This window comes from Scardinius erythrophthalmus (assembly GCF_964197995.2).
Source record: "Scardinius erythrophthalmus genome assembly, chromosome: 2".
NCBI lineage: Eukaryota > Metazoa > Chordata > Actinopteri > Cypriniformes > Leuciscidae > Scardinius > Scardinius erythrophthalmus.
Window position 1 is genome coordinate 24,935,575 of NC_138222.1, and position 26,228 is coordinate 24,961,802.

At 38.5% G+C, this 26,228-nt stretch overlaps 1 protein-coding gene across 2 annotated transcripts; it reads left to right on the plus strand.

Moving 5' to 3' along the window:
* Window positions 1-26,228, plus strand: acox3 (acyl-CoA oxidase 3, pristanoyl). 2 transcript variants are annotated; one of them, XM_081349188.1, is made up of 18 exons: window positions 1-94; window positions 791-961; window positions 1,917-2,150; window positions 2,510-2,584; window positions 3,053-3,142; window positions 4,578-4,721; window positions 4,809-4,897; window positions 5,146-5,242; window positions 6,327-6,509; window positions 7,331-7,453; window positions 7,571-7,691; window positions 11,361-11,483; window positions 11,708-11,821; window positions 16,887-17,002; window positions 22,682-22,856; window positions 23,175-23,242; window positions 23,346-23,432; window positions 25,484-26,223. In XM_081349188.1, the coding sequence occupies exons 2-18, from the start codon at window positions 794-796 to the stop codon at window positions 25,601-25,603; spliced, it is 2,127 nt and encodes a 708-aa protein (XP_081205314.1). In that variant the 5' UTR covers window positions 1-94; window positions 791-793; the 3' UTR covers window positions 25,604-26,223. The 2 variants fall into 2 exon arrangements, with proteins under 2 accessions (XP_081205314.1, XP_081205313.1); XM_081349187.1 differs by having other exon boundaries at window positions 45-94; window positions 785-961; window positions 25,484-26,228.

Here is a 26,228-nt window from a genome sequence, read left to right on the forward strand (position 1 = left end):
GGATGTGGTCACATGAGCACTTCCTCCTTCAAAGGGGCAGTGCAGTGCTGTTGAGTTTAGTTGTTCTTGCCTGTGGAGGTTACGGGACAAGACAGTAAGACATTAATGTTATTTCATTTCAGTACTATTCAAACTAATGATATTAAGATAAATCATCATTCACTTTTAAAACATTTTATTTACTGTTTATTAAGAGTGGTTAAATGACATTGACGTTAAATAGCATGCAAGAACAGTAATAAATGGTCGATTGTAACGTTAACGTTACTTATGTTTGTTTTGATATTGAGCTCAGATATCTATATCTATCTATATGTTTTTTGCAACAATCTCTACTTATATTTTCCATGTTACTCTTTTAACCCATCGCAAACAGTGTATAAATATCCCAAAAAACGTGTTGTTGTTGTGTTTGATCTAGTGAGAGTGTTGTAACAGACATTGAACTTTGTATTGAGTTGACCTGATATAACTAACTTAGATCACAAATGCTGCAAATGATAAATAGAGTTAGTTTGTGAAATTAAGTATTGTAAATTAATGCAATGAAATAATTTACAGTTCCGGGTATCCAGAAGGTGTAGCAAGAAGAATATGCTGACATATTGATTGTATTAGTTAACTGGAAAACCCTGAATGACTTTAATTTATATGAGGGAATAGTTGATTCAGACAATTACTAAACATACTGCAATGGCAAAGGCAAACGTTTTCTTTCCTTAAGAACATCATCTTTGAAAAATGTTGTGGACATTGTTGATTTGATTATGTTTGTCTTTTTGAGTTTCAGGACATGAGTGTGCCAGCCATCACAGACGCTAAAAGCGTTTTGGAAGAGAAAATGGATGATGGCATCCCAGACCTTCCCAGTGGTCCACTCGACATCTACAGGAAGAGAGCATCCTTCAGCTGGAAGGACATGTTGCGGTTTCTGGAGGGTGATGAAATCATTGCATTCAAGGTACAGTATGATGATTATGTTTAGCTAATCCTTTTTTTTTTTGTTTTTTTTTGTCCAAGAAAAGTACACATTTAGTGACTAAGATTGCTTTTAGAACATTGTTACCATATATATGTTACATACCAAGTCCTGATTTTCATAATGTTCCAAAGATCCTCTTTTAAACCGCAATTATACACAATATAAAGTGGGAAGCTGTCAACTTTATAAATAAAAAGTAGAAGTTCATCACATATTTGTCCTAACAACCTTATGGATTTAGTGCGCTTAGTCCAAATCATAAAAAAATTCCTCCTTTTGACCAGTCTGAGAATGTCCACAGTAGTGATGGGTGCTTTTGAAACACTGTTCATGTAGCTTTGAAACATTTACAAATATTTTGTTTATTATCAGTGCTTTGGAGCCCATTTCAAACTCATTATTTCATTATTTCAGCAAATAAGTCTTTGTTACGTCATATTGTTTCGAACCTTTTGAGCATTTCAAAATTCGAACAGTTCACTGCTAGATGTCAGTGATCGAGTGAACCCATAAACAAATGTCTAATAGTTTTAACTGATATCATGTCAGTTTTATAATGCGGGTTAATTTTTAATTAATGTAATGTAATGAATTTACATACTTGAATTTACAATATTGAATTGCTTAAATAGGCCTGCCTAATGACACACAAATAAGTAATACACATTAATAAAAGAACAGTTATATTTGTAGATTACATTTAATTGATTACAATTTCATAAAAACATTTGGTTTGTAATAGCTGTAATTCTAAATGTATAGGCTGAGTTTTTTTTGCGTTTTAGTGTTTTGACCAGCAGGCGCTGCCAACCTGTGGCGTTTTGAGCTCTTCATTTTGCTAATTGGTTCAGTTGAAGCATTGTTTCCAAAAGCTTTATTTCTCCCATCACTAGTCCATGGTCATTTCTTTCTGCTTCTATCTCTCTCTGAGCAGCAGCACGTGTTCAGAACACTGGAGAGTGACCCGCTCTTTGCCCGGCAGCCTGGTGAGGACGTCCCAGTGGAGCAGAAGCGAGAGCTCACCTTCCGCCGCTGTAAACAGCTGTTTAAGTATGACTTTGTAACACGTGATGATGCCATGCAGAATCCCTGGAAGATGACCGTCTTTAATGACTGCGTGGGAATGTATGACTGGTCTTTGGGAGCCAAGTACTTCCTTAACAAAGGGGTAAGCCCATTTCACCAAATGCCCTCCAGAAACCCCCAAAGCTTAAAGTCGGCTTGAAACGGAATTTGCAAGTGTCTTTTCTTCCCTATTGTGATTTATATCTAAGTGAAATGGCTTCTGGAATAAGAAAAAAAATTAGGGTAACACACTGCCCTGCCCAGAATAGTTTGTAATCCTTACAAAATAAGAATGACCCCATATAAAGCTCACACAGAAGTGATTGCTTGATACTCATATTTTGCATTTTTGTGGATAATTACGTTCTCTTTATCATGCATTATTGTTTATTAATATTTGTGATGATTATTTCTTTAAAAAAAAACTTTTAAACATAAACCCTTTGTTTTCAAACATATTAGATGTTTGGAGCCACAGTGGCAAACACAGGATCTCAGAGGCACCTGAAGTTTGTAAAGGACATTGAGCAAATGACGGTAAATGATTATTATTATTTTATTTTTAATGCAGCACATATAAAACCATATCAGCCATAAAATATTTGTTGACTGAAAGCTTCAGTGTACTGAGTAAATGTGCACTGTATCTTGATTGCATTCATAGCGAATATGGATGGCTTGGCATAATGATGGTCACTGCTTTACAATTCACTTTTTAAGGGAAAATGCTGTTTTAATATTTGCTTTTAAAGATCAACGTAAGATTATTATTTGCTTTTATAGATTATCATATTTTGACTGCTCAAAGTATTATAGTATGATTTTATGATGACTATATGACTGTCTCACATGTAATTATTCACCTTCCATTCAACTAGAACATTTTGAAACACAGTGTGTGCGCGAGTAAAAACTAGCGAGTTACCTTTGACATTTTTCATGGAAATGTCCATGAAAACTACATGAGCCACTGACAGCAAATTAACATTGTCTCTCTCTGTTTAGACATTTGGATGCTTTTCATTGACAGAGCTGAGCCATGGCAGCAACACAAGAGCCATGAGGACAACAGCCAGATATGACCCCAGCACTCAGGTACTCTACTACCAGATGCGATGGTGTGAACAGTCCACTACCTGTAACCATATAGATATAACAGAACTCTCAACACATTGCATTAATTTAACATATCACTGAAAAGCACATTGCTTCTAACTTTTTTTTTAATGAGATTAAACAAATATTCCCTTACAAATCATAACGGGACATCGACTGTTGATTTATTAATCCTGGTAAATGTTGATTTAATAATAAGTAATAAATATTAAAGTAATAAATATAATAAAAACAAAATATTCTTAAATAGAATTGGATGGGCATTAAATACTATTGTTCATTGTTGATTCATGATAGCTGAAGTATTAGTGACCATACTAAATGTTTAATTCACATTATCTGAATAATTCAGTTTACAATCTGACAATATGGAGCCTTTTAAAGAAAATATATCTGACTACTATGACGCTCTTAGGCTACTTTCACACTGTAATCTTTAGTAATCTTTCAATTCTGATTTATTGCTCAGCTCCAATTTTTTTATAGCTGTTCACATTGTTGTTTTAAATGTGGCCAATATCAGATTCCAGTGTGAACAGATGACCCGTATGTGCAAAAGAACGATAAAAAGTCGTTGTGATGAATGACGAATGTTGCTCTAGAGTGACTTTAAAGCTACACTGTGTAATTTTTTTAAGTTGATTCTTGGCAAAAAACACTTTGTTCTTTCAAAATGATATGTGCTCATTAATGTGTAATTACTTCTACCAACTAATCAAGTATTCTCGTAAGCGTAGAATCTGCCATTTAGAATAAACACGAGCGAGTCGCTCTAATGGCGGCAGCCATTTTGTGCCTCCATCTTGAAAATACATTAGCCAAAGAGGGACATACCTGGAAATTCAAGCTTCGCCTTTCGCGTTTTTACACTCAGTGGCGCCGTGACGAATGCGAGGGGGAGATTACTCGCGACTGCCGGCAGATTTGAAATAATACGGCCACCGTAGGAGTTAAAACTCCCTCGGAATGGGAGGGGCTAGAAAGTAATAGTCAGTTGGTAGTCATAAACAATTTCACCGCTAGATGGGAGAAAATCCTACACAGTGTAGCTTTAACATAAAAGTTGCATGAATTCTGATATGGCTGTTCAGACTGAGGTCACATTGCAAAACATCTGATCTGTATCGGATTTAGTACCACATATGGAAGTGGCAAAAATCGGAATTGAAAAGATCAGATTCCTTGTGGTTTGTGCTGTTCACACTGTCATGAGAAAAACAGATCTGAGTCACATGTGAGCAACAACAAAAAAATCGGATTTGTGCCACATCTACCAGCAGTCTGAACGTAGCCTTATAGCTCAATCCTCCTTTCTTTCATGATTCTTTGACCTGGTTTTTACAATTGTTTTCCTTCTGTTTATTATTCCTGATGGTCCTTCTGCAGCTAATGTATGTTGTTTTAAAATCCGCAGGAGTTTGTGATAAACTCTCCAGACTTTGAAGCAGCAAAGTTCTGGGTGGGGAACTTGGGAAAGACAGCCACTCATTCAGTCGTATTTGCACAGCTTTACACCCCTGATGGACAATGTCACGGCCTTCACTCTTTTGTAGTCCAAGTATGTGAAAAGTGCATTTTCAGTTCATTTTCTTGTCTTGTTAGAGCAGCTGTGACTAAAGCAGTTTAATGTCATTTAATTTAATAGGTCAGGGACCCAAAGACCTTGCTGGCAATGCCAGGAGTGATGGCTGGGGATATGGGAAAGAAACTGGGTCAGAACGGTCTGGATAATGGGTGAGTTTAATGCTGGACTGTGGACTGATGAGATGTTGTGATTACAGTATTTGGTCATTAGAGGGCGGTAAAAGAAAATCATAAATGGATATTTCCATCTGACTCGGAGTCTCACTTCATCTCTGTAATATATCCCTCTGCCCAGTGTCCATAGAATGGAAAAGTTATTCTTCATTATACTTTTCAGTGTAATCGTTTTAAAAAACACTTATTTTGATTTGCATAATAAGTGATTTTGTTTTTGTCAGTTTTGCAGTGTTTCACAATCTGAGGATACCTCGGGAAAACTTGCTTAACAAAACAGGAGATGTTACGCCCGATGGGCGCTACGTTTCACCTTTTAAAGTAAGCAATATTTTATCATTGCCTAATAATAGTTGCATAAAGCTCAATGTTTTATTGCAGTTACACTGTAGAACTTATTCTCTGTATTATCTCTTTGCAAATAAGACTATATACATAAACATTAGTAATAGCAGAAGAACAGCATTTATTAATTGTTTATTGATTTTCATAAAAAGAGCTAATCATGAACAATAGTATATTTTAATTTCTCACTAGCCTAGATTAATAATTGCTGTAAAAATGATGGTAACACTTTACAATAAGGTTTCATTTGTTAACATTAGTTAACTACATTTGTTAACATGAACTAACAATACATAATTTTTTTATCTTTATTAATGGTAATCTCAACATTTACTAATACATTTTTAGGATCAAAAGTTGTATCTATTAACATTAGTTAATGCACTGTGAACATTAACAAAAGTTAATAAATGCTGTAAAAGTATATTGCTCCTTGTTAGATCATGTTAGTTAATGCATGAACTAATATTAACAAATGAGAACTTATTGTGAAGTGTTACCAAAATTATTGTTTATTGTTAGCCCATGATATCTAATGCATTGGCTAATGTTAATGTATTGAACCTTATTGTAAATTGTTACCAATTATTCTTTAACACACCTTTAAAAAAAATATATATATATACATATATATAGGTTATGTGCAATGCAACAGTGTTTTATTGATGTACATGGGAAATAATAGAGCCATTTTAGTGCGTATCCGTGTAGACATCTTGCAGGCTATAAACCCTTTGGTCGCTCTGCAGTGAGAGAACGCAGTGGTGCAGTGTCTGTTATTCCAGCTGCTGTGCTGTGCTATGCAAGATGTGCAAGAAGGAATCCCTATGCTTTCATTTCAAACAAACAGGGAGTTTTTAATCACAGGAAAAGCCAGGCCGTCAGCCAATGGTACTGACAGAAAGACATAAAGGGGTTTTTCTGAAAACAAACAGAGGCGAGAGGTTGAGGATGAATGAATGAGATTTCGTTTGCCCTTCTTTTTCCTCACATTCTTTTATTCTGTGGTTTGGTTTGTGTCTTTACATCCTGTCTTTTTCCTTACCGTACACGTTCACAGGACCCCAATAAGCGGTTTGGGGCGTCTTTAGGGGCTCTGTCAGGAGGCAGGGTGGGCATTACGAGGATGGCACTGGTCAATCTGAAGCTGGCGGTGACTGTGGCTGTGCGATTCTCCGCCACACGCAGACAGTTCGGGCCCAAAGAGGATGAGGAGATTCCGGTGCTGGAATATCAGCTACAGGTACAGAATACTGACACGCTCCAGTGGAAACATTTCAACAGTTCTTCACTACATCATAAGGACTGTGGATAAGTCATAATTATTTTGTTGCATCTGCCCTTTGTTTAGTCATGATCTGCCTTTAATTTATCATTAATAAAAAAAAAAAAATTTTTATTAAATGCTTTTAAATGAAAGCTTTTAATTAAAATTATTTCAAATGTAACAGAAAGTTTATTAGAATAAACAAAAATCCAATGTGAGCATATTTATTAGTTTTAGTATTTGTCATCTACAAAAATGATGGTGACACTTTGTTTAAAAGTACTGTTGTACATGTGTATGTACTTGTATAACTCACTATTTTCTCGTATTTCACTGTAACTGCATGTACTGTAAATAAAGTGAGTGTAAATAAATTCATATATATATATATATATATATATATATATATATATATATATATATATATATATATATATATATATATATATATATATATATATAAAGAGAGCGAGAGAGAGAGAGAGAGAGAGAGAGATACATACATACATATAGATAAATACATATACACACACACACACACATTATATATTTATCAAAATTCATACTTATTAAATTCACTAAATGGCCAAAAGTGAAACTGGCATATTGGAAACATTTAAAAATGCGCTAAACATTTAATAGGCCATTTGTTTGGAGAGTGTTTTCTTACACTTCTCACTATTTTTCCGGGTATCACTGAAGGTAGAATTCATTTGAAGTTCTTGGATCAAACTCACTGCTTTTAAGCTATTTGTCTTTTGACCCATCCTGTGCATGTGCTCCATCCTCTGTTTCAGCAATGGCGTCTTATCCCATTTCTGGCTGCCGTGTACGCGCTGGAGCACTTCACCAGATCCTTCTTAATGAACTTTGTCGAATTTCAAATTGGACTCCTAATGAAGGACAAAAGCGACAGACAGGTATAGATCATATGCTTTAAATATGCTGAAAATATGAACATACAAAACATCTGAAATTCAGAAAGTCGTAATCTTCTAGTATTTGATCACGTATAGATTGTGTGTGTCACTCCTCAGGCTGAACTGGGCAGAGAGATCCATGCCATGTCATGCGCTAGTAAACCTCTGGGATCGTGGACAGCCCAGCGAGGCATTCAGGAATGTCGGGAGGCTTGTGGAGGACACGGCTACCTTGCCAGTAAGGAATCTTTAAAATCTTCATAAACTAAATGTTTAATGTAAGCATAAACTACGGTGGCCCAGTAGTGCGCGACACGATGAAAATTTAAAAAACAAACTAAACAGCAGTTAACAGCACTACGGAATCAAGACATAACTCAATGGAAACAAGTCACAATGCAGCGGAATCGTCACACCAAAACGGTAACAAGTCACAACACAACGAGTTTGCCACAACACAACAGAAATGCTCCTGCTCTTTTCTCAGCGTGCGTTAATGCTAAGGACTTCATATTATAGGTAATGGTCTTATATAATCCATATTTTGGACATTTGTTTTTACTGTATACAAATTTTTTTCATAACCCCTTCAACTGCACTTATTGCTTTTTTAAATTTGCCAAGTTATTTATAACTATGTGAATTTAAAGTGTAATTTAAAAGGCCTGGTGGAGTAAAAATGTATAATAGTCCCCATTTGTGTGTTTGCACATAGGACCATTTCCATTGTTCGTGGCGATTCCTTTGGGTTGTGGCTTGTTTCTGTTGTGTTGTGGCTTGTTTCTGTTGTGTTGTGGCTTGTTTCTGTTGTGTTGTGGCTTGTTTCCGTTGTGTTGTGGCTTGTTTCCGTTGTGTTGTGGCTTGTTTCTGTTGTGTTGTGGCTTGTTTCTGTTGTGTTGTGGCTTGTTTCTGTTGTGTTGTGGCTTGTTTCTGTTGTGTTGTGGCTTGTTTCCGTTGTGTTGTGGCTTGTTTCTGTTGTGTTGTGGCTTGTTTCTGTTGTGTTGTGGCTTTTTTCCGTTGTGTTGTGGCTTGTTTCTGTTGTGTTGTGGCTTGTTTCCGTTGTGTTGTGGCTTGTTTCCGTTGTGTTGTGGCTTGTTTCCGTTGTGTTGTGGCTTGTTTCCGTTGTGTTGTGGCTTGTTTCTGTTGTGTTGTGGCTTGTTTCTGTTGTGTTGTGGCTTGTTTCCGTTGTGTTGTGGCTTGTTTCCGTTGTGTTGTGGCTTGTTTCTGTTGTGTTGTGGCTTGTTTCTGTTGTGTTGTGGCTTGTTTCTGTTGTGTTGTGGCTTGTTTCCGTTGTGTTGTGGCTTGTTTCCGTTGTGTTGTGGCTTGTTTCTGTTGTGTTGTGGCTTGTTTCTGTTGTGTTGTGGCTTGTTTCTGTTGTGTTGTGGCTTGTTTCCGTTGTGTTGTGGCTTGTTTCTGTTGTGTTGTGGCTTGTTTCTGTTGTGTTGTGGCTTTTTTCCGTTGTGTTGTGGCTTGTTTCTGTTGTGTTGTGGCTTGTTTCCGTTGTGTTGTGGCTTGTTTCCGTTGTGTTGTGGCTTGTTTCCGTTGTGTTGTGGCTTGTTTCTGTTGTGTTGTGGCTTGTTTCTGTTGTGTTGTGGCTTGTTTCCGTTGTGTTGTGGCTTGTTTCCGTTGTGTTGTGGCTTGTTTCTGTTGTGTTGTGGCTTGTTTCTGTTGTGTTGTGGCTTTTTTCCATTGTGTTGTGGCTTGTTTCTGTTGTGTTGTGGCTTGTTTCTGTTGTGTTGTGGCTTGTTTCCGTTGTGTTGTGGCTTGTTTCCGTTGTGTTGTGGCTTGTTTCCGTTGTGTTGTGGCTTGTTTCTGTTGTGTTGTGGCTTGTTTCTGTTGTGTTGTGGCTTGTTTCTGTTGTGTTGTGGCTTGTTTCCGTTGTGGCTTGTTTCCGTTGTGTTGTGGCTTGTTTCTGTTGTGTTGTGGCTTGTTTCCGTTGTGTTGTGGCTTGTTTCTGTTGTGTTGTGGCTTGTTTCCGTTGTGTTGTGGCTTGTTTCTGTTGTGTTGTGGCTTGTTTCCGTTTCGTTGTGGCTTGTTTCCGTTGTGTTGTGGCTTGTTTCCGTTGTGTTGTGGCTTGTTTCCGTTGTGTTGTGGCTTGTTTCCGTTGTGTTGTGGCTTGTTTCTGTTGTGTTGTGGCTTGTTTCTGTTGTGTTGTGGCTTGTTTCTGTTGTGTTGTGGCTTGTTTCCGTTGTGTTGTGGCTTGTTTCCGTTGTGTTGTGGCTTGTTTCCGTTGTGTTGTGGCTTGTTTCCGTTGTGTTGTGGCTTGTTTCTGTTGTGTTGTGGCTTGTTTCTGTTGTGTTGTGGCTTGTTTCTGTTGTGTTGTGGCTTGTTTCTGTTGTGTTGTGGCTTGTTTCTGTTGTGTTGTGGCTTGTTTCCGTTGTGTTGTGGCTTGTTTCCGTTGTGTTGTGGCTTGTTTCCGTTGTGTTGTGGCTTGTTTCTGTTGTGTTGTGGCTTGTTTCCGTTTCGTTGTGGCTTGTTTCTGTTGTGTTGTGGCTTGTTTCCGTTGTGTTGTGGCTTGTTTCCGTTGTGTTGTGGCTTGTTTCCGTTGTGTTGTGGCTTGTTTCCGTTGTGTTGTGGCTTGTTTCCGTTTCGTTGTGGCTTGTTTCTGTTGTGTTGTGGCTTGTTTCTGTTGTGTTGTGGCTTGTTTCTGTTGTGTTGTGGCTTGTTTCCGTTGTGTTGTGGCTTGTTTCTGTTGTGTTGTGGCTTGTTTCTGTTGTGTTGTGGCTTGTTTCCGTTTCGTTTTGGCTTGTTTCTGTTGTGTTGTGGCTTGTTTCTGTTGTGTTGTGGCTTGTTTCCGTTGTGTTGTGGCTTGTTTCTGTTGTGTTGTGGCTTGTTTCTGTTGTGTTGTGGCTTGTTTCCGTTTCGTTTTGGCTTGTTTCTGTTGTGTTGTGGCTTGTTTCCGTTGTGTTGTGGCTTGTTTCCGTTTCGTTTTGGCTTGTTTCTGTTGTGTTGTGGCTTGTTTCCGTTGTGTTGTGGCTTGTTTCCGTTGTGTTGTGGCTTGTTTCTGTTGTGTTGTGGCTTGTTTCCGTTTCGTTGTGGCTTGTTTCTGTTGTGTTGTGGCTTGTTTCCGTTGTGTTGTGGCTTGTTTCCGTTGTGTTGTGGCTTGTTTCCGTTGTGTTGTGGCTTGTTTCCGTTGTGTTGTGGCTTGTTTCCGTTTCGTTGTGGCTTGTTTCTGTTGTGTTGTGGCTTGTTTCTGTTGTGTTGTGGCTTGTTTCTGTTGTGTTGTGGCTTGTTTCCGTTGTGTTGTGGCTTGTTTCTGTTGTGTTGTGGCTTGTTTCTGTTGTGTTGTGGCTTGTTTCCGTTTCGTTTTGGCTTGTTTCTGTTGTGTTGTGGCTTGTTTCTGTTGTGTTGTGGCTTGTTTCCGTTGTGTTGTGGCTTGTTTCTGTTGTGTTGTGGCTTGTTTCTGTTGTGTTGTGGCTTGTTTCCGTTTCGTTTTGGCTTGTTTCTGTTGTGTTGTGGCTTGTTTCCGTTGTGTTGTGGCTTGTTTCCGTTTCGTTTTGGCTTGTTTCTGTTGTGTTGTGGCTTGTTTCTGTTGTGTTGTGGCTTGTTTCCGTTGTGTTGTGGCTTGTTTCTGTTGTGTTGTGGCTTGTTTCTGTTGTGTTGTGGCTTGTTTCCGTTTCGTTTTGGCTTGTTTCCGTTGTGTTGTGGCTTGTTTCCGTTTCGTTGTGGCTTGTTTCTGTTGTGTTGTGGCTTGTTTCTGTTGTGTTGACACAACAGAAACAAGCCACAACGAAACGGAAACAAGCCACAACACAACTGTGTTGTTAACTTATGTTTGCTGTTTTTGTTGTGTCGTTATGTTGTGCACTACTGGGCCACTGTAATAAACACCACGTCAAATATCAAAAGAAGAACTTTTAGTTCAGCTTGTGTTTATCTGTTAATCTGATTATCGGTTTGTGTGAAGTGAACCGCCTGGGAGACTTGCGCGACGACAATGACCCAAACTGCACTTATGAGGGAGACAACAACGTTCTCCTGCAGCAGACCAGCAACTATCTGCTCAGCTGGCTCCAGCACAAACAGGAAGGTCTCTACACACTAGAGCTTTTTCTTTATAGGCCATCATGGTTTCTCAAAAATTTCCCAATAGGAAGAAGTAATGACAGTTGTATAATGTTTTTTTAACCATGACATCTAGATCATTCTTTGCATGCTGTTTTTTTTAGAGTTATGCAGAATATGAAGAATTATTTTTGTGTCTGACGTAGATTTGAAATGTCTTGCTTTTTCTCTTTCTTTTCCTCAATCAAGGTAAAGGAAGGATTGAATCCCCTCTTGAGACTGTGAACTTTTTAGAGGACATGAGCAGCATTCTGCAGAGCAAGTTCACAGTTGGCTCAGTGGAAGAGTGCATGAACTCAGCCGGTACGCAACATTAACACTACATTCTCTATAACAGGGACACATAAATGCACAACCGCACGCACAAACCACATTACTCTTGTAGCATTCACTTCACCTCTGGTACCTCTGTTCCTCTGGTGCTCTTTTTATTTATTTATTTATTTATTTTTCAGCTTAAACCGTATAACTTACATTTACACATAATAATGTAACTTTTACCATTGAAACTTTGATTTGTGGATAATTTCAGCCTTGGGATTTTAAGTAGGACTGTTGGTCAATTAAAAACAGATTTCTGTAATTTAATCCTGATTAATAGCACAGAACTTTAAAATTTGTAATTATAAATATATTTCGCACTGAATCTCCAAATTAATGTAAAAACAACAAAGACTAATTTTAAATTATTGATATTTTAAATGTTTGTTTAATGACTTTTTTAATGGCCTTATCACTGATACCAATACTGATACTTATTAAATAAGTAATTATTTAGTATAATTTATTAACAATTACTGAACATTTTAAATGTTTTAACAGCTTTTGATGTAATTTAATGCTAGCCTAAAGATGTGTGGAAAAGACTTTAGCATAGCTACTTCAGGAATTGTATTGTGTTCATTATTTTCCACAGATAATATTAATTCCAGAAATTAACACATTATTTTTCTCAGACTTATTTTAAGGAAATTTAAGATTAAAATGTAAAGACGGATTAAGGTCAAGGTAAGATTATGTCATTGTAATATTTCCATACTATATTAAGATCTCTCCATATTGGTATATCCATATGCACACTGTAAGCATGGTGTTGTTACGGTGTTCAAAACATTTTTGTGTTGATTCTATAAAATGTATAGCTCCAGTGCAGAATTTACTTTACACAACCTAAAATTGTAATACTTTTCTTTTGAAGCACAGGTATTTTCTTCAGGAACTGCAAATCTAGTTCAGTTCTGTTATTCAGCTAGAGAAGCATTAGTTTTGTTTAATAGAGTCATTTTTCATTCACTCTCAGAGGAAGCCAAATAAACAAGCTGAGCCTCATGTGTCGTTTTCATATCCCACTTTCATGGTGCTGGTTTTGTGTAATACAAGATGTTTGTGTGTACAATGCTTTTTTCGAGAACACATTATCTAATACATAAATCGTCACACCTCCACCGCACACAGAGAGAATGTGAGAATCTGTGTCACGCTGTGTTTTTGTGTGGTTTACTGTTAAAAGTGCTCCTTGGTGCTGCAGACGGCTCTAGTGGGAGAGTTTTACATCAACTGAGCTGCACATCTGTTAAACATCTGCTCTCTTTATTGACCTCATTCCTCAGATGGTGACTCAAATCATTGTTGCCTGGTTACAAGGGTCAGAGGATCATCGTTTTAATTGGACGAGGACAGGGAGTGGACTGCTTGGGTTTTAACTGACTTTTGTCACCTATCGCATCATGTGACAAGCACCCAGGGAGTTTTTAAATGCTAGAACAGTTTTAATATTGTTACTCACCCCAGGTGTTTTACATCAAAACTTTGAATACCCTCTTCTGTACCTATAACAGTCCATGTTTTCAGTCAGTCCACTTCAGGCAAACTAAGTGTAATTCACACAAGAAATAGTTCAACTTAACATTCTGCCATCTCTGAAATGGAAAGGCTTGTGTGTTTCTCTCTGTCAAAAGTGGTGGAAATTTACCAACAGTGGTCTGAGGAGGGACAAATCACAAACCAGTGACAGAGTGTTGCGATGCACGAGGGCAACAAAGGTTATCCCATCTTGTCCGAGCCAACAGAAGGTCTACTGTTGTTCAAGTCACTCAAAATTGTACTGATGTTTATGGGAGGAATGTGTCACAGACCAGTCAGAGTGCCTATAATGACCCCTGTCCATCGTAGAAAGTGGCAACAATGGGAATGCAAACGTCAGATATGGACCTTGGAGCAGTGGAAGAAGGTTGCCTGTTTTTTGTTTTATGTCGTCACATGTGCGTAGTTTACCTGGGGAAACATTGTTACTAGGAAGCACTGTGGGATGATGACAGGCCTATGGAGAGGGTATGATGCTCTGGGTAATGTTTGCCTCGGAAACCCTGGGTCCGGCCATTCATGTGGACATAAATTTGACTTGTGCCACCTAAACATTGTTGCAGACCAGGTACACCCCTTCATGACAATGGTGTTCACTGTTGGAAGTGGCCTCTTTCAGCATAATAATGCACCTTGCCACACTGCGATTGTTCAGGAATGATTTGAGGAACATGATGAAGAGTTGAGGGTTTTATCCTGGCCTCCAAATTTGCCAGATCTCAATCCAATTGAGCATCTGTGGGATGTGATGGACCAACAAGTTCAATCTATGGCGGCTCCACCTCGCAAGCTACAAGACTTGAAGGATCTGCTGCTAATGTCACCTTCAGGGGTCTTGTGGAGTCCATGTCTCAGCAGGTCAGCTCTGTGGAGGACCAATGCACGCGGAGGACCAACAGCGTATTAGGCCGGTGGTCATAATGTTTTGGCTCATAAGTGTTTTCTATTCATTGTTAAATACTTTATATACACTCACCTAAAGGATTATTAGGAACACCTGTTCAATTTCTCATTAATGCAATTATCTAATCAACCAATCACATGGCAGTTGCTTCAGTGCATTTAGGGGTGTGGTCCTGGTCAAGACAATCTCCTGAACTCCAAACTGAATGTCAGAATGGGAAAGAAAGGTGATTTAAGCAATTTTGAGTGTGGCATGGTTGTTGATGCCAGACGGGCCGGTCTGAGTATTCCACAATCTGCTCCGTTACTGGGATTTTCACGCACAACCATTTCTAGGGTTTACAAAGAATGGTGTGAAAAGGGAAAAACATCCAGTATGCGGCAGTCCTGTGGGCGAAAATGCCTTGTTGATGCTAGAGGTCAGAGGAGAATGGGCCGACTGATTCAAGCTGATAGAAGAGCAACTTTGACTGAAATAACCACTCGTTACAACCATGGTATGCAGCAAAGCATTTGTGAAGCCACAACACGCACAACCTTGAGGCGGATGGGCTACAACAGCAGAAGACCCCACCGGGTACCACTCATCTCCACTACAAATAGGAAAAAGAGGCTACAATTTGCACGAGCTCACCAAAATTGGACAGTTGAAGACTGGAAAAATGTTGCCTGGTCTGATGAGTCTCGATTTCTGTTGAGACATTCAGATGGTAGAGTCAGAATTTGACGTAAACAGAATGAGAACATGGATCCATCATGCCTTGTTACCCCTGTGCAGGCTGGTGGTGGTGGTGTAATGGTGTGGGGGATGTTTTCTTGGCACACTTTAGGCCCCTTAGTGCCAATTGGGCATGGTTTAAATGCCACGGCCTACCTGAGCATTGTTTCTGACCATGTCCATCCCTTTATGACCACCATGTACCCATCCTCTGATGGCTACTTCCAGCAGGATAATGCACCATGTCACAAAGCTCGAATCATTTCAAATTGGTTTCTTGAACATGACAATGAGTTCACTGTACTAAAATGGCCCCCACAGTCACCAGATCTCAACCCAATAGAGCATCTTTGGGATGTGGTGGAACGGGAGCTTCGTGCCCTGGATGTGCATCCCACAAATCTCCATCAACTGCAAGATGCTATCCTATCAATATGGGCCAACATTTCTAAAGAATGCTTTCAGCACCTTGTTGAATCAATGCCATGTAGAATTAAGGCGGTTCTGGAGGCGAAAGGGGGTCAAACACAGTATTAGTATGGTGTTCCTAATAATCCTTTAGGTGAGTGTAATCTATTCATTGTTACACCTTTATAAAGTATAATGAATTAAAACACATGAAGATAAACTATTTCAGACAAAAAGAATATTATAATGCATTTTAACTTGGGTTACAATTATTTTTTTAAAAAATATAATGAATTACAATGTTCATTTTAAATACATTTACAGTATAATGCATTATACATAAAGGCTTCAAGTAAAGTGTTATCGACTTCATTTGTTCTGTGGAACACAAAAGATGTTTAGATGAATGTCCTAAATAAGCTTTTTTTATAGGGTTATTTTGAGGGATTATTTTTGGCTTAACCCATAACTAAATGGGCTTACAAAAGAATCAAAGATCTTGATTTCATAAATTAGGAATATATATTTTTGCCCCCAATTTTTAAATGTTTTAGGCAATTTTATCTCTCTTTTTGTTGTTTTTGCCATTAAAAAAGTATCATTGACACTAGTAGAGACCATTTAAAAAACCAATCAAAAAACAGTGTCGCTATATGCATACCATCATAAATATTTGCCTTCAAATATTTATCATACTCACTAATTTCTTCAGAACTTATTTGCTGGATCGGGTGTTGAAGATATTTGCTTAGAGTTTCATTCTCTGTGTGGTCTTGTTTCATAACATTCTTTTCACAAACTTGTTCTCTTATTTAGAGAGGTTTGTTGGTTGTTTCCTGATTTATTAGTTCCTTTATAAGATGGGAAAGCAGTTTTCTGGTCTTGTTTTGTTGTTTATAAATCCAAAAGGATGTATTGGATGTCTGAGTTTGAACTGATTAGGTTAATGCAGTCTTGGTCAGTAGATCTGTATTTTTGCGTAGTTCATCAGTTCATGCTGTAACTATAGCATCAATGCACTTAAGTTCATCTCTCTATGGACCTAGAGGTCGGGTTACTTCTGCGTCATGTGTTTGAGAATTACATCCAAACCTCAGCCATCCAAAACACGAGATTCTTTGTTCTTTAGTCACAGTCCCCACCCAGATACCTTATCCATGATTACATCTGTGCGTGACCCAAACCTCTCCAAAACAGACCCCTTCCAACAATAGCTCCAATATCTGTTTAATATATGTTCAGTTATCTTGTTTAGTGAACCTTTTTAGGACCCTTTCCACATAATTGTATTTCCCAGCTGCAGTCCATTACACTATTCAGTTTGTTTTAACTGTCATCATTAAACAATAAATCCACTGTCATATCAGTGATTCTGTCATATTTTTGCTTATCTCTTACTCAATGTTTTGCATTATCTTTTTAATCTTTAATCATTATTCCATCTTTTTAATTTATCTTTTGGTATTCTGTCCTCAGTGCCTCTGGCAGCGTACAAGTGGCTGGTGTGTTTCTTACTGGGTGAGAGCCAGAGGAAGCTGTTTCATGAGAAATCCTCTGGACTGGGAGACTTTGAGGCACGAAACAACAGCCAAGTATGTTTTAATCCTGACTTTAATAGCACCAGACTTTAAAATGACATGTATGTTTACTGGCAGCTCAGAGGGAGGTGAGGTATGCTGTAGGTTTATAAAATGTACAATTACCCAGCTGCCTCATACTGTACCTCACTTTAAGTGTGTTAAGATGTTACATCTTATACCAGATATGGTCAATAACATCATAGAAAGTTATATTTTATACAGTTCAGGTCACTTGTACAGGTGTGTGTGTCTCTCTCTCTCTCTCTCTCTCTCTCTCTCTCTCTCTCTCTCTCTTCAATTCAATTCAATTCAATTCAATTCAATTCAATTCAATTCAATTCAATTCAATTCAATTCAATTCAATTCAATTCAATTCAATTCAATTCAATTCAATTCAATTCAATTCAATTCAATTCAATTCAATTCAATTCAGCTTTATTGGCATGACTGTGTAAAATAGCACAATATTGCCAAAGCAATAGACATATACAAACATATACGTACATGTTGCTACATAAAACTGAACAATAATAAAAAAAAATACATTTCAATATTATGCATAAATATATCACAATGAAAAAAAATAAATAAATAATAATAAGTCCAGAGAGCAGTTTAAGGGGAAAGAGGGTTCAGCCCTTGTCCCTCATATGATGGCAGGAAGACACATACTGCGCTGCCAGGAGAACACACTCTTCTTTCTCTCCCAGAATATAAGACAGTTTGTCTATGAGGCTCGCTTGTTGGAACTGGGGTAAAATCTGAGCTATTCGTGTGAAATAAGAGTCTCTGATGTGTTTGTACTTGCTGCACTGGGTGAGGAAGTGCAGCTCGTCCTCTACGACTCCATCAGTGCAGTGTGAACACAGTCTGAGCTCTCGGGCTCTCCAGCTCGGCTTGTGTCGGCCCGTCTCCACACACAGACTGTGGTCACTGATGCGATACCTCGTCAGGAGCTTTCTCTGACCATAGTTACTGATATCGGTCAGGTATGGGGCCAATTTATAATCAGACTTTATTTTGTGGAAGTATTTTAATTTATTTATTTGTGTGACCTTTATCTGCCAATCTTGTATGTATTCTTCTTTCGTTATGTTCCCTATTTCTTTTACTTTTGCGTGTCTGAACTGAATTGTTGGATTAAGTTTTCCACTAAATGTGTCATGGGGTCGCTCTCGGGGTGTCCTGCCCTGTGTCTGAGAGCGCAGTGATGGTAACTGTCTGTCTGCGCATCTGATAGATGGAACCAGAACTTTGCGGCTCTCTTCTGGATCTCAGATAGGAGAGGGAATCTGCCTAATTCTGCCCGGCAACCCAGACTCGGAGCGTTTCTGTGAGTTCCCAGGATGTTCTTGCAGAACTCAAGGTGGAAAGTTTCAACAGGGGTTTTGTCCCAGGAATCGTAATTTAGTTTAAATTTGGGGCCCCAGATTTCACAGCCGTATAGAAGGATGGGTTTGATGATGCTGTCGAAGATTTTCAGCCACAGTTTAATGGGTGGGTTAAATTTGAACAGGGGTTTTCTTATACTATAATAAGCCCTACGTGCTTTATCAGTCAGATCTTTCATTGCAGTGTCAAACTTTCCAGAAGCTGAGATTGTCAGACCCAAATAATTATAACAGGTGACATGATTAAGAATTGTTCCCCCAAGTGTAAATATGTATTTGTTGTCAGTAAGGCGAGGTTTCTTCTGGAAGATCATGATTTTGGACTTGTCCATGTTTATGGGTAAGGCCCAGTCGCTGCTGTACTCCTACAGAAGCGAGAGGCTTTGATACAGTCCCTCTTCATGAGGAGATGGCAGCAGAAGATCATCAGCGTACAGGAGGCTTTTGATTTCTCTGTCCTCGAGGGTCAGACCAGGACAAGAGGACTTCTCAAGTGTTGATGCCAATTCATTAATATAGATATTAAATAGAGTCGGGCTGAGGCTGCAGCCTTGACGGACTCCTTTAGTTTGACTGAAATAATCAGTGTGTTTGACGTTAATCTAACTCTCTCTCTCTCTCTCTCTCTCTCTCTCTCTCTCTCTCTCTCTCTCTCTCTCTCTCTCTCTCTCTCTCTCTCTCTCTCTCTCTCTCTCTCTCTCTCTCTCTCTCTCTCTCTCTCTCTCTCTCTCTCTCTCTCTCTCTCTCTCTCTCTCTCTCTCTCTCTCTCTCTCTCTCTCTCTCTCTCAGGTCTGGTTAGATTAGATGGTAAGCAAGCAATCAGTTCTTGTAAGCAAGATGTTGGATACAGGAGAAATGGACAGGAATAAAGATCTGAGTGATTTTGACAAGGGCCAAATTGTTATGGCAAGGCGACTGGGTCAGAGTTTCTTTGAAACAGCAAGGCAGTTTTCTTCTTTTGTCAGGTTTTTAAAAAAAAAAACTATGTATGCTGAGTTCATCTACTGTATGTAGGCCAGTCACGTCATGTCAAAAACTGGGCCAATTTACCTGAACCATAGACACATGTGCTGCAAACACATGTGCTCAGTGTTTTCCTATTGTCTTAAAGTCCTTAGGCTTATTTGAAAGTAGACTTTTGACTGAAAGTTATAGTTATGCTATATAATATCCATTCAAGAATCATTTTTCACCATGTAGATTTAATGTTGTTATTCATGGGAGAATGATATGTTGTTTTTGATAATATATTTTAGTATCAGGCTTAATCATTGGGCAAGCGCACCCTGCGTTTCCCATAAATACCTTCTGTACAGTCCAGTCCCGTTTATGACCTATATCTAATATAAAACAGGCCTCTGGTTCTTCATACATGTCTTAAACACTGAACAGACACTTGGCTCAGACATATCCCTTACTTAATATCTGTTCCACTGAGCTACAAATCTACATCACACTGAGCATTTCAAAGGGCCGCTGTCTGACCTCTTGAAGGATTTAAACCCTTTCTGGCATTCAGAATTCATTTAGATCCATATATGTGCTCCATGGGGTCAGAGTCACATGCAGGATGTGTGAAAGCTACTCCCATCACGTTTCTGATGATGTTAAAGTATCATGGTATGACCAAATCAAGCACCAACACAGTAATGAAACACAGCCGTTACACCACACACACACACACACACACACACACACACACACACACACACACACACATACAGTGGCCTAGATACTGACATTTACCATTTAAAAAATCTTTTTAATTTTTTATTCATGTAAAAATGAATGCCATTTTCATTTCACTTCCTTTTATTACTTGCTTATCCTCCACCATTCTCAAGTCAAGGGTCCTATATGCTGACCAATAGCATATCTTGAAAACTAGAGCCAATCAACAATTTTAAGCATAATTTTCATTCTCAGTGACCCATAATTTTATTATCAAATAAATGCAGCATAAGGAACTTCTTTCAAAAACCAAATAAATTATTATTTAATAATGATTATCACTACACTCTCAGAAAAAAGGTACAAAAGCTGTCACTTGGGCAGTACCTTCAAAAGGTACACCTAATATGTATCTTAAGTTACTGTACCAATATGCACCATTTAGGTACACAAGTGTACCTTTTGAAAATGTATTGCCCCAGTGACAGCTTTTGTACCTTTTTTTTTTTTTCTGAGAGTGTACTTAATTATTCCAGTAGTGTATGTGCGTGCTATGAGGGTCTAGTCTAGCTAGAAAGATGTAGGGCCCTATTTTAACGATCTGAAACGCAAGAATCAAGCGCAAAACGCAAGTAACTTTGTGGGCGGATCTTGGGCACTGTTGCTATTATACCGGTGGCAGGATAAATGACTCTTGCGCCTGACGCAAATCTAAAAGGGGTTGGCCTGAAGTAGCTTCATTATTCATAGGTGTGGTTTGGGCGTAACGTGAAATAAACCAATCAGAGCGACATCTCACATTCCCTTTAAGAGCAGGCACGCTTGTTCCATGGTGGATTGCTATTATAATGGCGGATTTGCCAGGCGCACGCCAGGAGCGGTTCACAGCCGAGGAGACCGACGTTCTTGTCAGGGCTGTAAAACCAGGCGGGTAATCCATCGACCGGAAGTTGAAGCCGGCCACGTGCCGCCATCTTGTAGCAGAACTTAACTTGCGTTAGCATTCCATTGACTCCCATTCATTTTGGCGTCACTTTGACAGCGAATAACTTTACATCTGAGGCGTTTAAAGACTCCATTTGTCCATTATTTATTTCTAAAGAAACACGACAATGTATAAAGGGCTCCATTACCTTCTATGTTACATTATGGCCCCGTAGAAACAGTTTTTGTAAAAATAGGCTAACGATTGCGTCATAACCTCTCTGTCGCACAGTAGAGAAATTACCGTACAGACAGGAGGAGAAGCTCGCGAGCAATTTACATTTTAAAATAAATACTATACAAAATAATTAATCAGAATACTTACTCCTGCTTACTCACGCCAAAGAACTCTTTGCTCAAGCTCGCCGTCTCTGCAAGATTAACGTTGGCAGTTTGCACGCACAGCTACTAGAAGATTTACATCTGTCAGACAGGTTGCTCACGTCATCAAGCTTAGTTTGAGTCGGTTTGAGTCTGCGCGTCAGGAACGGAAGTGCTAAAAAATCGCTAAAAATGGGCTTCACTTGTCTCAATTGAGTTCCAATGAGATGGCTCTGTCCACTTCTTATACTGTCTATGCGTAAAACACAGAGAAGTGACATTGTATGGGGATGGAGAAACCCACCCAAATTAGCTTCGGTTAAACAGGCGTATAATAATTTGAATGTGTAAGTTAGATTTATAGCTATTTTTTCACATCTTCATGGACACAACAATGATTTCCCTCGTGTGTTAATATTGTTCCTTGTAATAATGTATGGTTTTCTGAAAATGAGAACTGCTGCGTCTGTGTGTAGATGAGAGAATCAAAGTGTATGCGCGTTGTGCACACGCTACATTGATTATGGCCAAGCATGCGCCCTTAAAATAGCATATGAATAACATGCGCAGCGCGCCACTGACTTTAAACTATTTTTTCCTGGTCAGTGGCGGAATTGTTTTCTAAACCTGCAAAATAGCACCAGGGAACGTTTGCGCCGGAACACGCCTCCTCTTTGCGCTGAACCGCCCCGGGGAGCGCAAGTTAATTTCCTAATTTACCAATGTGCGTCTGTGGAGGGAAAAGTCCGCTGTGCAGAAGTGCAAAATAGGAATGATACATGCGTCGTTGTACAAAGTCAATTGCGCTGGGTGCAAGATAGGGCCCGTAGTCAGTTAAAGGCCATATGATATAATGAGTGGAGTTTGGACACTGTTCACCTTGACTTCATATGAGCTTTCTGACACAAAAAAGAGTGAGTTTAAATTGAGCTTTTTGGAGGGACGAACAAGAATAGAAGGGAAACAGACAGAATGTGATCGAGCAGGTTACAGTAGGTGACCAATGATTAAATTGTCCTAAAACCTGCAGTGAGAGCAAGAGGAAAATTAATAAAACAGACGTCCCTCACACACATTACTGACCCAGCAACCACCAAACACAGAGAATCACTCAGTCTCTAGCAACCAGACACAAACACAAGCACAAGCTTAGGTCGTGAATCTTTTTTTTCTTTTGACTTTGTTTCCTTCTATAAACATCCCAATTAGTGTCTCGTCTGTGTGTCATGACCTGGCTCGTGATTATGTGGGTCGAACATTCAAATTCATTTACCCCTTGACTCCATAAACACTCATCTCTCTTTTCCCCCCTCTCTCTCTGTAGGTGTATTACTGTCGCTCATTGGCTATTGCCTATATTGAGCACACAGTGCTGCAGCGTTTCCATGACCTGACAAAGGATGAACAGACTCCAGCTGCTCTCAGATCAGTGCTGGGGCGTCTCTGTGCTCTCTATGGCCTGTGGACTCTCACCAACCACATGGCCATCCTGTATCAAGGTAAACAGCATATTAAAGTGATTTCTGAAGGATCATGTCACACTGAAGACTGAAGAAATGGCTGCTGAAAATGCAGCTTTATCATCACAAGAATAGATTACATTTTAAAGTATATTAAAATCGTTTTTTTAAATTGTAATAATATTTCACAATATGACTGATTTTACTGTCTTTTTGATCAAATGAATGCAGCCTTGATGCACATAAGAGACTTCTTTCAAAAACATTTACAAGTCTTACCGACCCCAACACTTTGGATGGTAGTGTAGCTCTTTTGAAGGTTTCTTGAGTTTGATTATGGTCTGTTTGTGTTTATAGGAGGTTATTTTTCTGGTCGTCAGCCAGTTGACTTCATCCAGACAGCCATTCTCACGCTGTGTGGGCAGGTTAGTGTTGTGTTAGCTGTGGTTCAGATACAGACACCCTCACTAATAAGTGCATGACGATGCAAACATCAGGAAGGCTTTTAATGCACTCTCTCTGTGTTAGCTGAAGGATGATGCTGTGGCGTTGGTTGATGTGATCGCTCCTCCTGACTTCATCCTGAACTCGCCCATTGGCAAGGCAGATGGTGAGGTAAGAGAACACATACACAGGCACACATGTGCACATGAAGAACACTACTCACCAGCCCTCCACTGTGACTGTGGAATCACTTATACAGACAAATGTCTCCAAGAGCTGCAGAAGTGATCATCTGATTTACTGTGACTCCAAAAAGGATTTTCTCATCCATTTTTGCAGTGACTTTTAATCTGAATGAAGTCAGTTCCTTTAATTTCACACAGGTGTCCTAGCTGAGTAACTACAGGTGTTTTTATGGATTTTTTTTAATGTTTTATATGAAAAGTGTTTTTATAGTATCTTTGTTGAATAAATAGCGCTTGCTATGTTGAATCTTAAGCAGTGTCATTCATTTTTGTTTGGTGTTTGTGCAGAATTAGCTGTATAAGCTGTAAAAATATACACACATACATACATGCATATAAATGAACAAATGACACTTGATCCAAATGTTAAAGTATATGTTTTTTCACATGTAAAGAAATTTAAAACATTTTAAGGTCACTGTTATGACTGTGTATTTATGTGACTACATATTTTTTTTAATCATATGTGATGCGATCTGGGAAAACCCACCACCTATTACAGGTTTTAATATCATATGGAAGCTGGTATCAAGCCCTCTCCAAATCTGTTTTTATTTTTATCATAGCTTGTTGGTACGTAGCATAAGTTATGTTTATCTGAAGTCGGCCGATCGCTATGATTTTCTGGAACGGAATTTTGAGAAAAACAGGTTTAATTAACTGTCACCGTTATAAAACTGCGTGACGTTATAGTTTAAACAGGATTGGCGTGAAATGCGCACTAATACACATTCACTGTACTGTGGTTTATTTTATAGGGAAACTATCTTTGTAGTGTTAAGAGACGGACAGGTGTATGGGATATACGGCGATTGTTTTTTTTTTGTTTTTTTTTCACCTCTGCCGGGCGTTTGAGGAAATGGTCGCATAGAATGCATTAGAGAAAGAGAGTATTTTCAGCTTGACACAATAAATCGCTGTTTTTCTGCACTAAACAAGGGAATTTTGCCAAGATATTTTCAGAGATAAGATAAAAGATGTTATAGAATAATAATTTAATGAAAAAAAAAATTTGACAAAAAAAACTGACATTCAAACTATTTTGGAATTTACTGAAAACGGCCCAGCGCGACATCCGACGGGTTTTCCCAGATCGCATCACATATTTATCAGTACTGTTCATGTATTTACTAAACATTTTATGGAAAAAAATACATAATTATACCTTCAAACTTCAAAGTTGTTTACAGATTTGGAAATATAAAAAGGTGTTTTTTTAAACAGAATAATTTCCCCTGCTAGTCTATTAAATAAGTTGAGACTGTGAGACTGACAGCTAGTGATGATGCAATATTTACTGGAAAATATTACAGCTTAATGTGTCACACAAGGGGGGTATAGTTAACATCACCTAATAAAATCAACAATTATTAGAACTTTGGGTGGTGCATTTATTTCATCTTGTCTCAAAAAAAAAAAAAAAGAAACAGTCCAGTTAATTAAAACAAACTGGAAAAGTTGGAGGGTTTTTCCATTGTGCAAGACACTGCCCTCAAGGGGGTTTAATTCATTATCCCTCAGAAACAAGATTCTGACTAGACATTATGGTCACTGACTCATTCCTCCAGTCATATTCTCTCAGCACTTGTTTGGCAGGCCATTCATTTTGAAGTTTAAGAAACAACAGTGCCTTACTGAAACACTAGACAGAGCAGTCACATACACACCCCACTGACACACAGACCTTTATACCGATTCCCCTACTCAGTGAGACACTTTTCATGTTTATAGTTCGGGACATGCTTACTGGAAATGAACTCTTCATTCTGGCATTGAGTTTTTTTTTTTTTTTTTTTTCTGATAAAAGGGAAGTCTTTTTTTTTTATGAAAGCTCTCCACATGCTTGTTTTCTGACTGTTATTGTCTTGTTACTGATAGTAAGTCGCATGGCTTGACCTTATTTTGGTCCAGCAATGCAAGTGTTTTTTGTAATCAATGACTTTGCCATTCAGTGTCTGTCTGTTTCTCGTGTTTCAGCTCTACAAAAACCTGTGGTCTACAGTCATGCAGGGTAAGAACGTCTTGGAACGGCCATCTTGGTGGGCTGAGTTTTGCTCTGACAAACCTGCAGTTGGATCTTTCCGAGCCAAACTGTAACTCCTCACGCTGGTCAGTGTTGGAAAGCAGGATCGTTGCAGACATTCGTCTGTTTGTCCTTAAAGCCAGACAGTTTAATGATGTTATAATACTGTCATACAGTTTTCATTGACAAATTCAGCCTTGATTAGTGATGAGCTTATGGAAAAAGACCGGGAGGTTTAAAAAGTCCAAGAAGAATCTCAACCATGTTGATCACTGTAAAATTATGAACAGATACACTAAAATTTACTAAGAGCAGCCTAAAGTAATATGTGTGGTGTACTGTAAACATTAATGAGCACTCATAACACTTTCTAATTCATTGTGCCAACTCATTGGTTTGGTTTGACTCTATAAATATTAAAGGTTTGAGTTATAGGCTGTCAGACCTGTTGTTTGAATGCACAACTATAACAAAACCCTCAATAACAGTGTTCAGAGGCTAACTAATTTTACAACATGTTGTCATGTTGATAACTGCATTCATCTAGATCTACTTTGGAGTGAATATGTATGATTGATTGAGGAGCCATCATGGATGATGAATGATTGTTTAATACATTATATGTTATAATATGCAAGAATGTAATTATAATAAATTGTTACTTTTTATCAAAATAAATATTTTAAATGCTTTGAACTG

Bases quoted from the DNA above. Each gene is read 5' to 3' on its own strand.
- acox3 (XM_081349188.1), top strand. From the start codon at position 794: ATGAGTGTGCCAGCCATCACAGACGCTAAAAGCGTTTTGGAAGAGAAA. The intron at 7,454-7,570 runs GTATAGATCATA...GTCACTCCTCAG, and splicing joins AGGACAAAAGCGACAGACAG to GCTGAACTGGGCAGAGAGAT. The intron at 23,243-23,345 runs GTTAGTGTTGTG...TCTCTGTGTTAG, and splicing joins TTCTCACGCTGTGTGGGCAG to CTGAAGGATGATGCTGTGGC.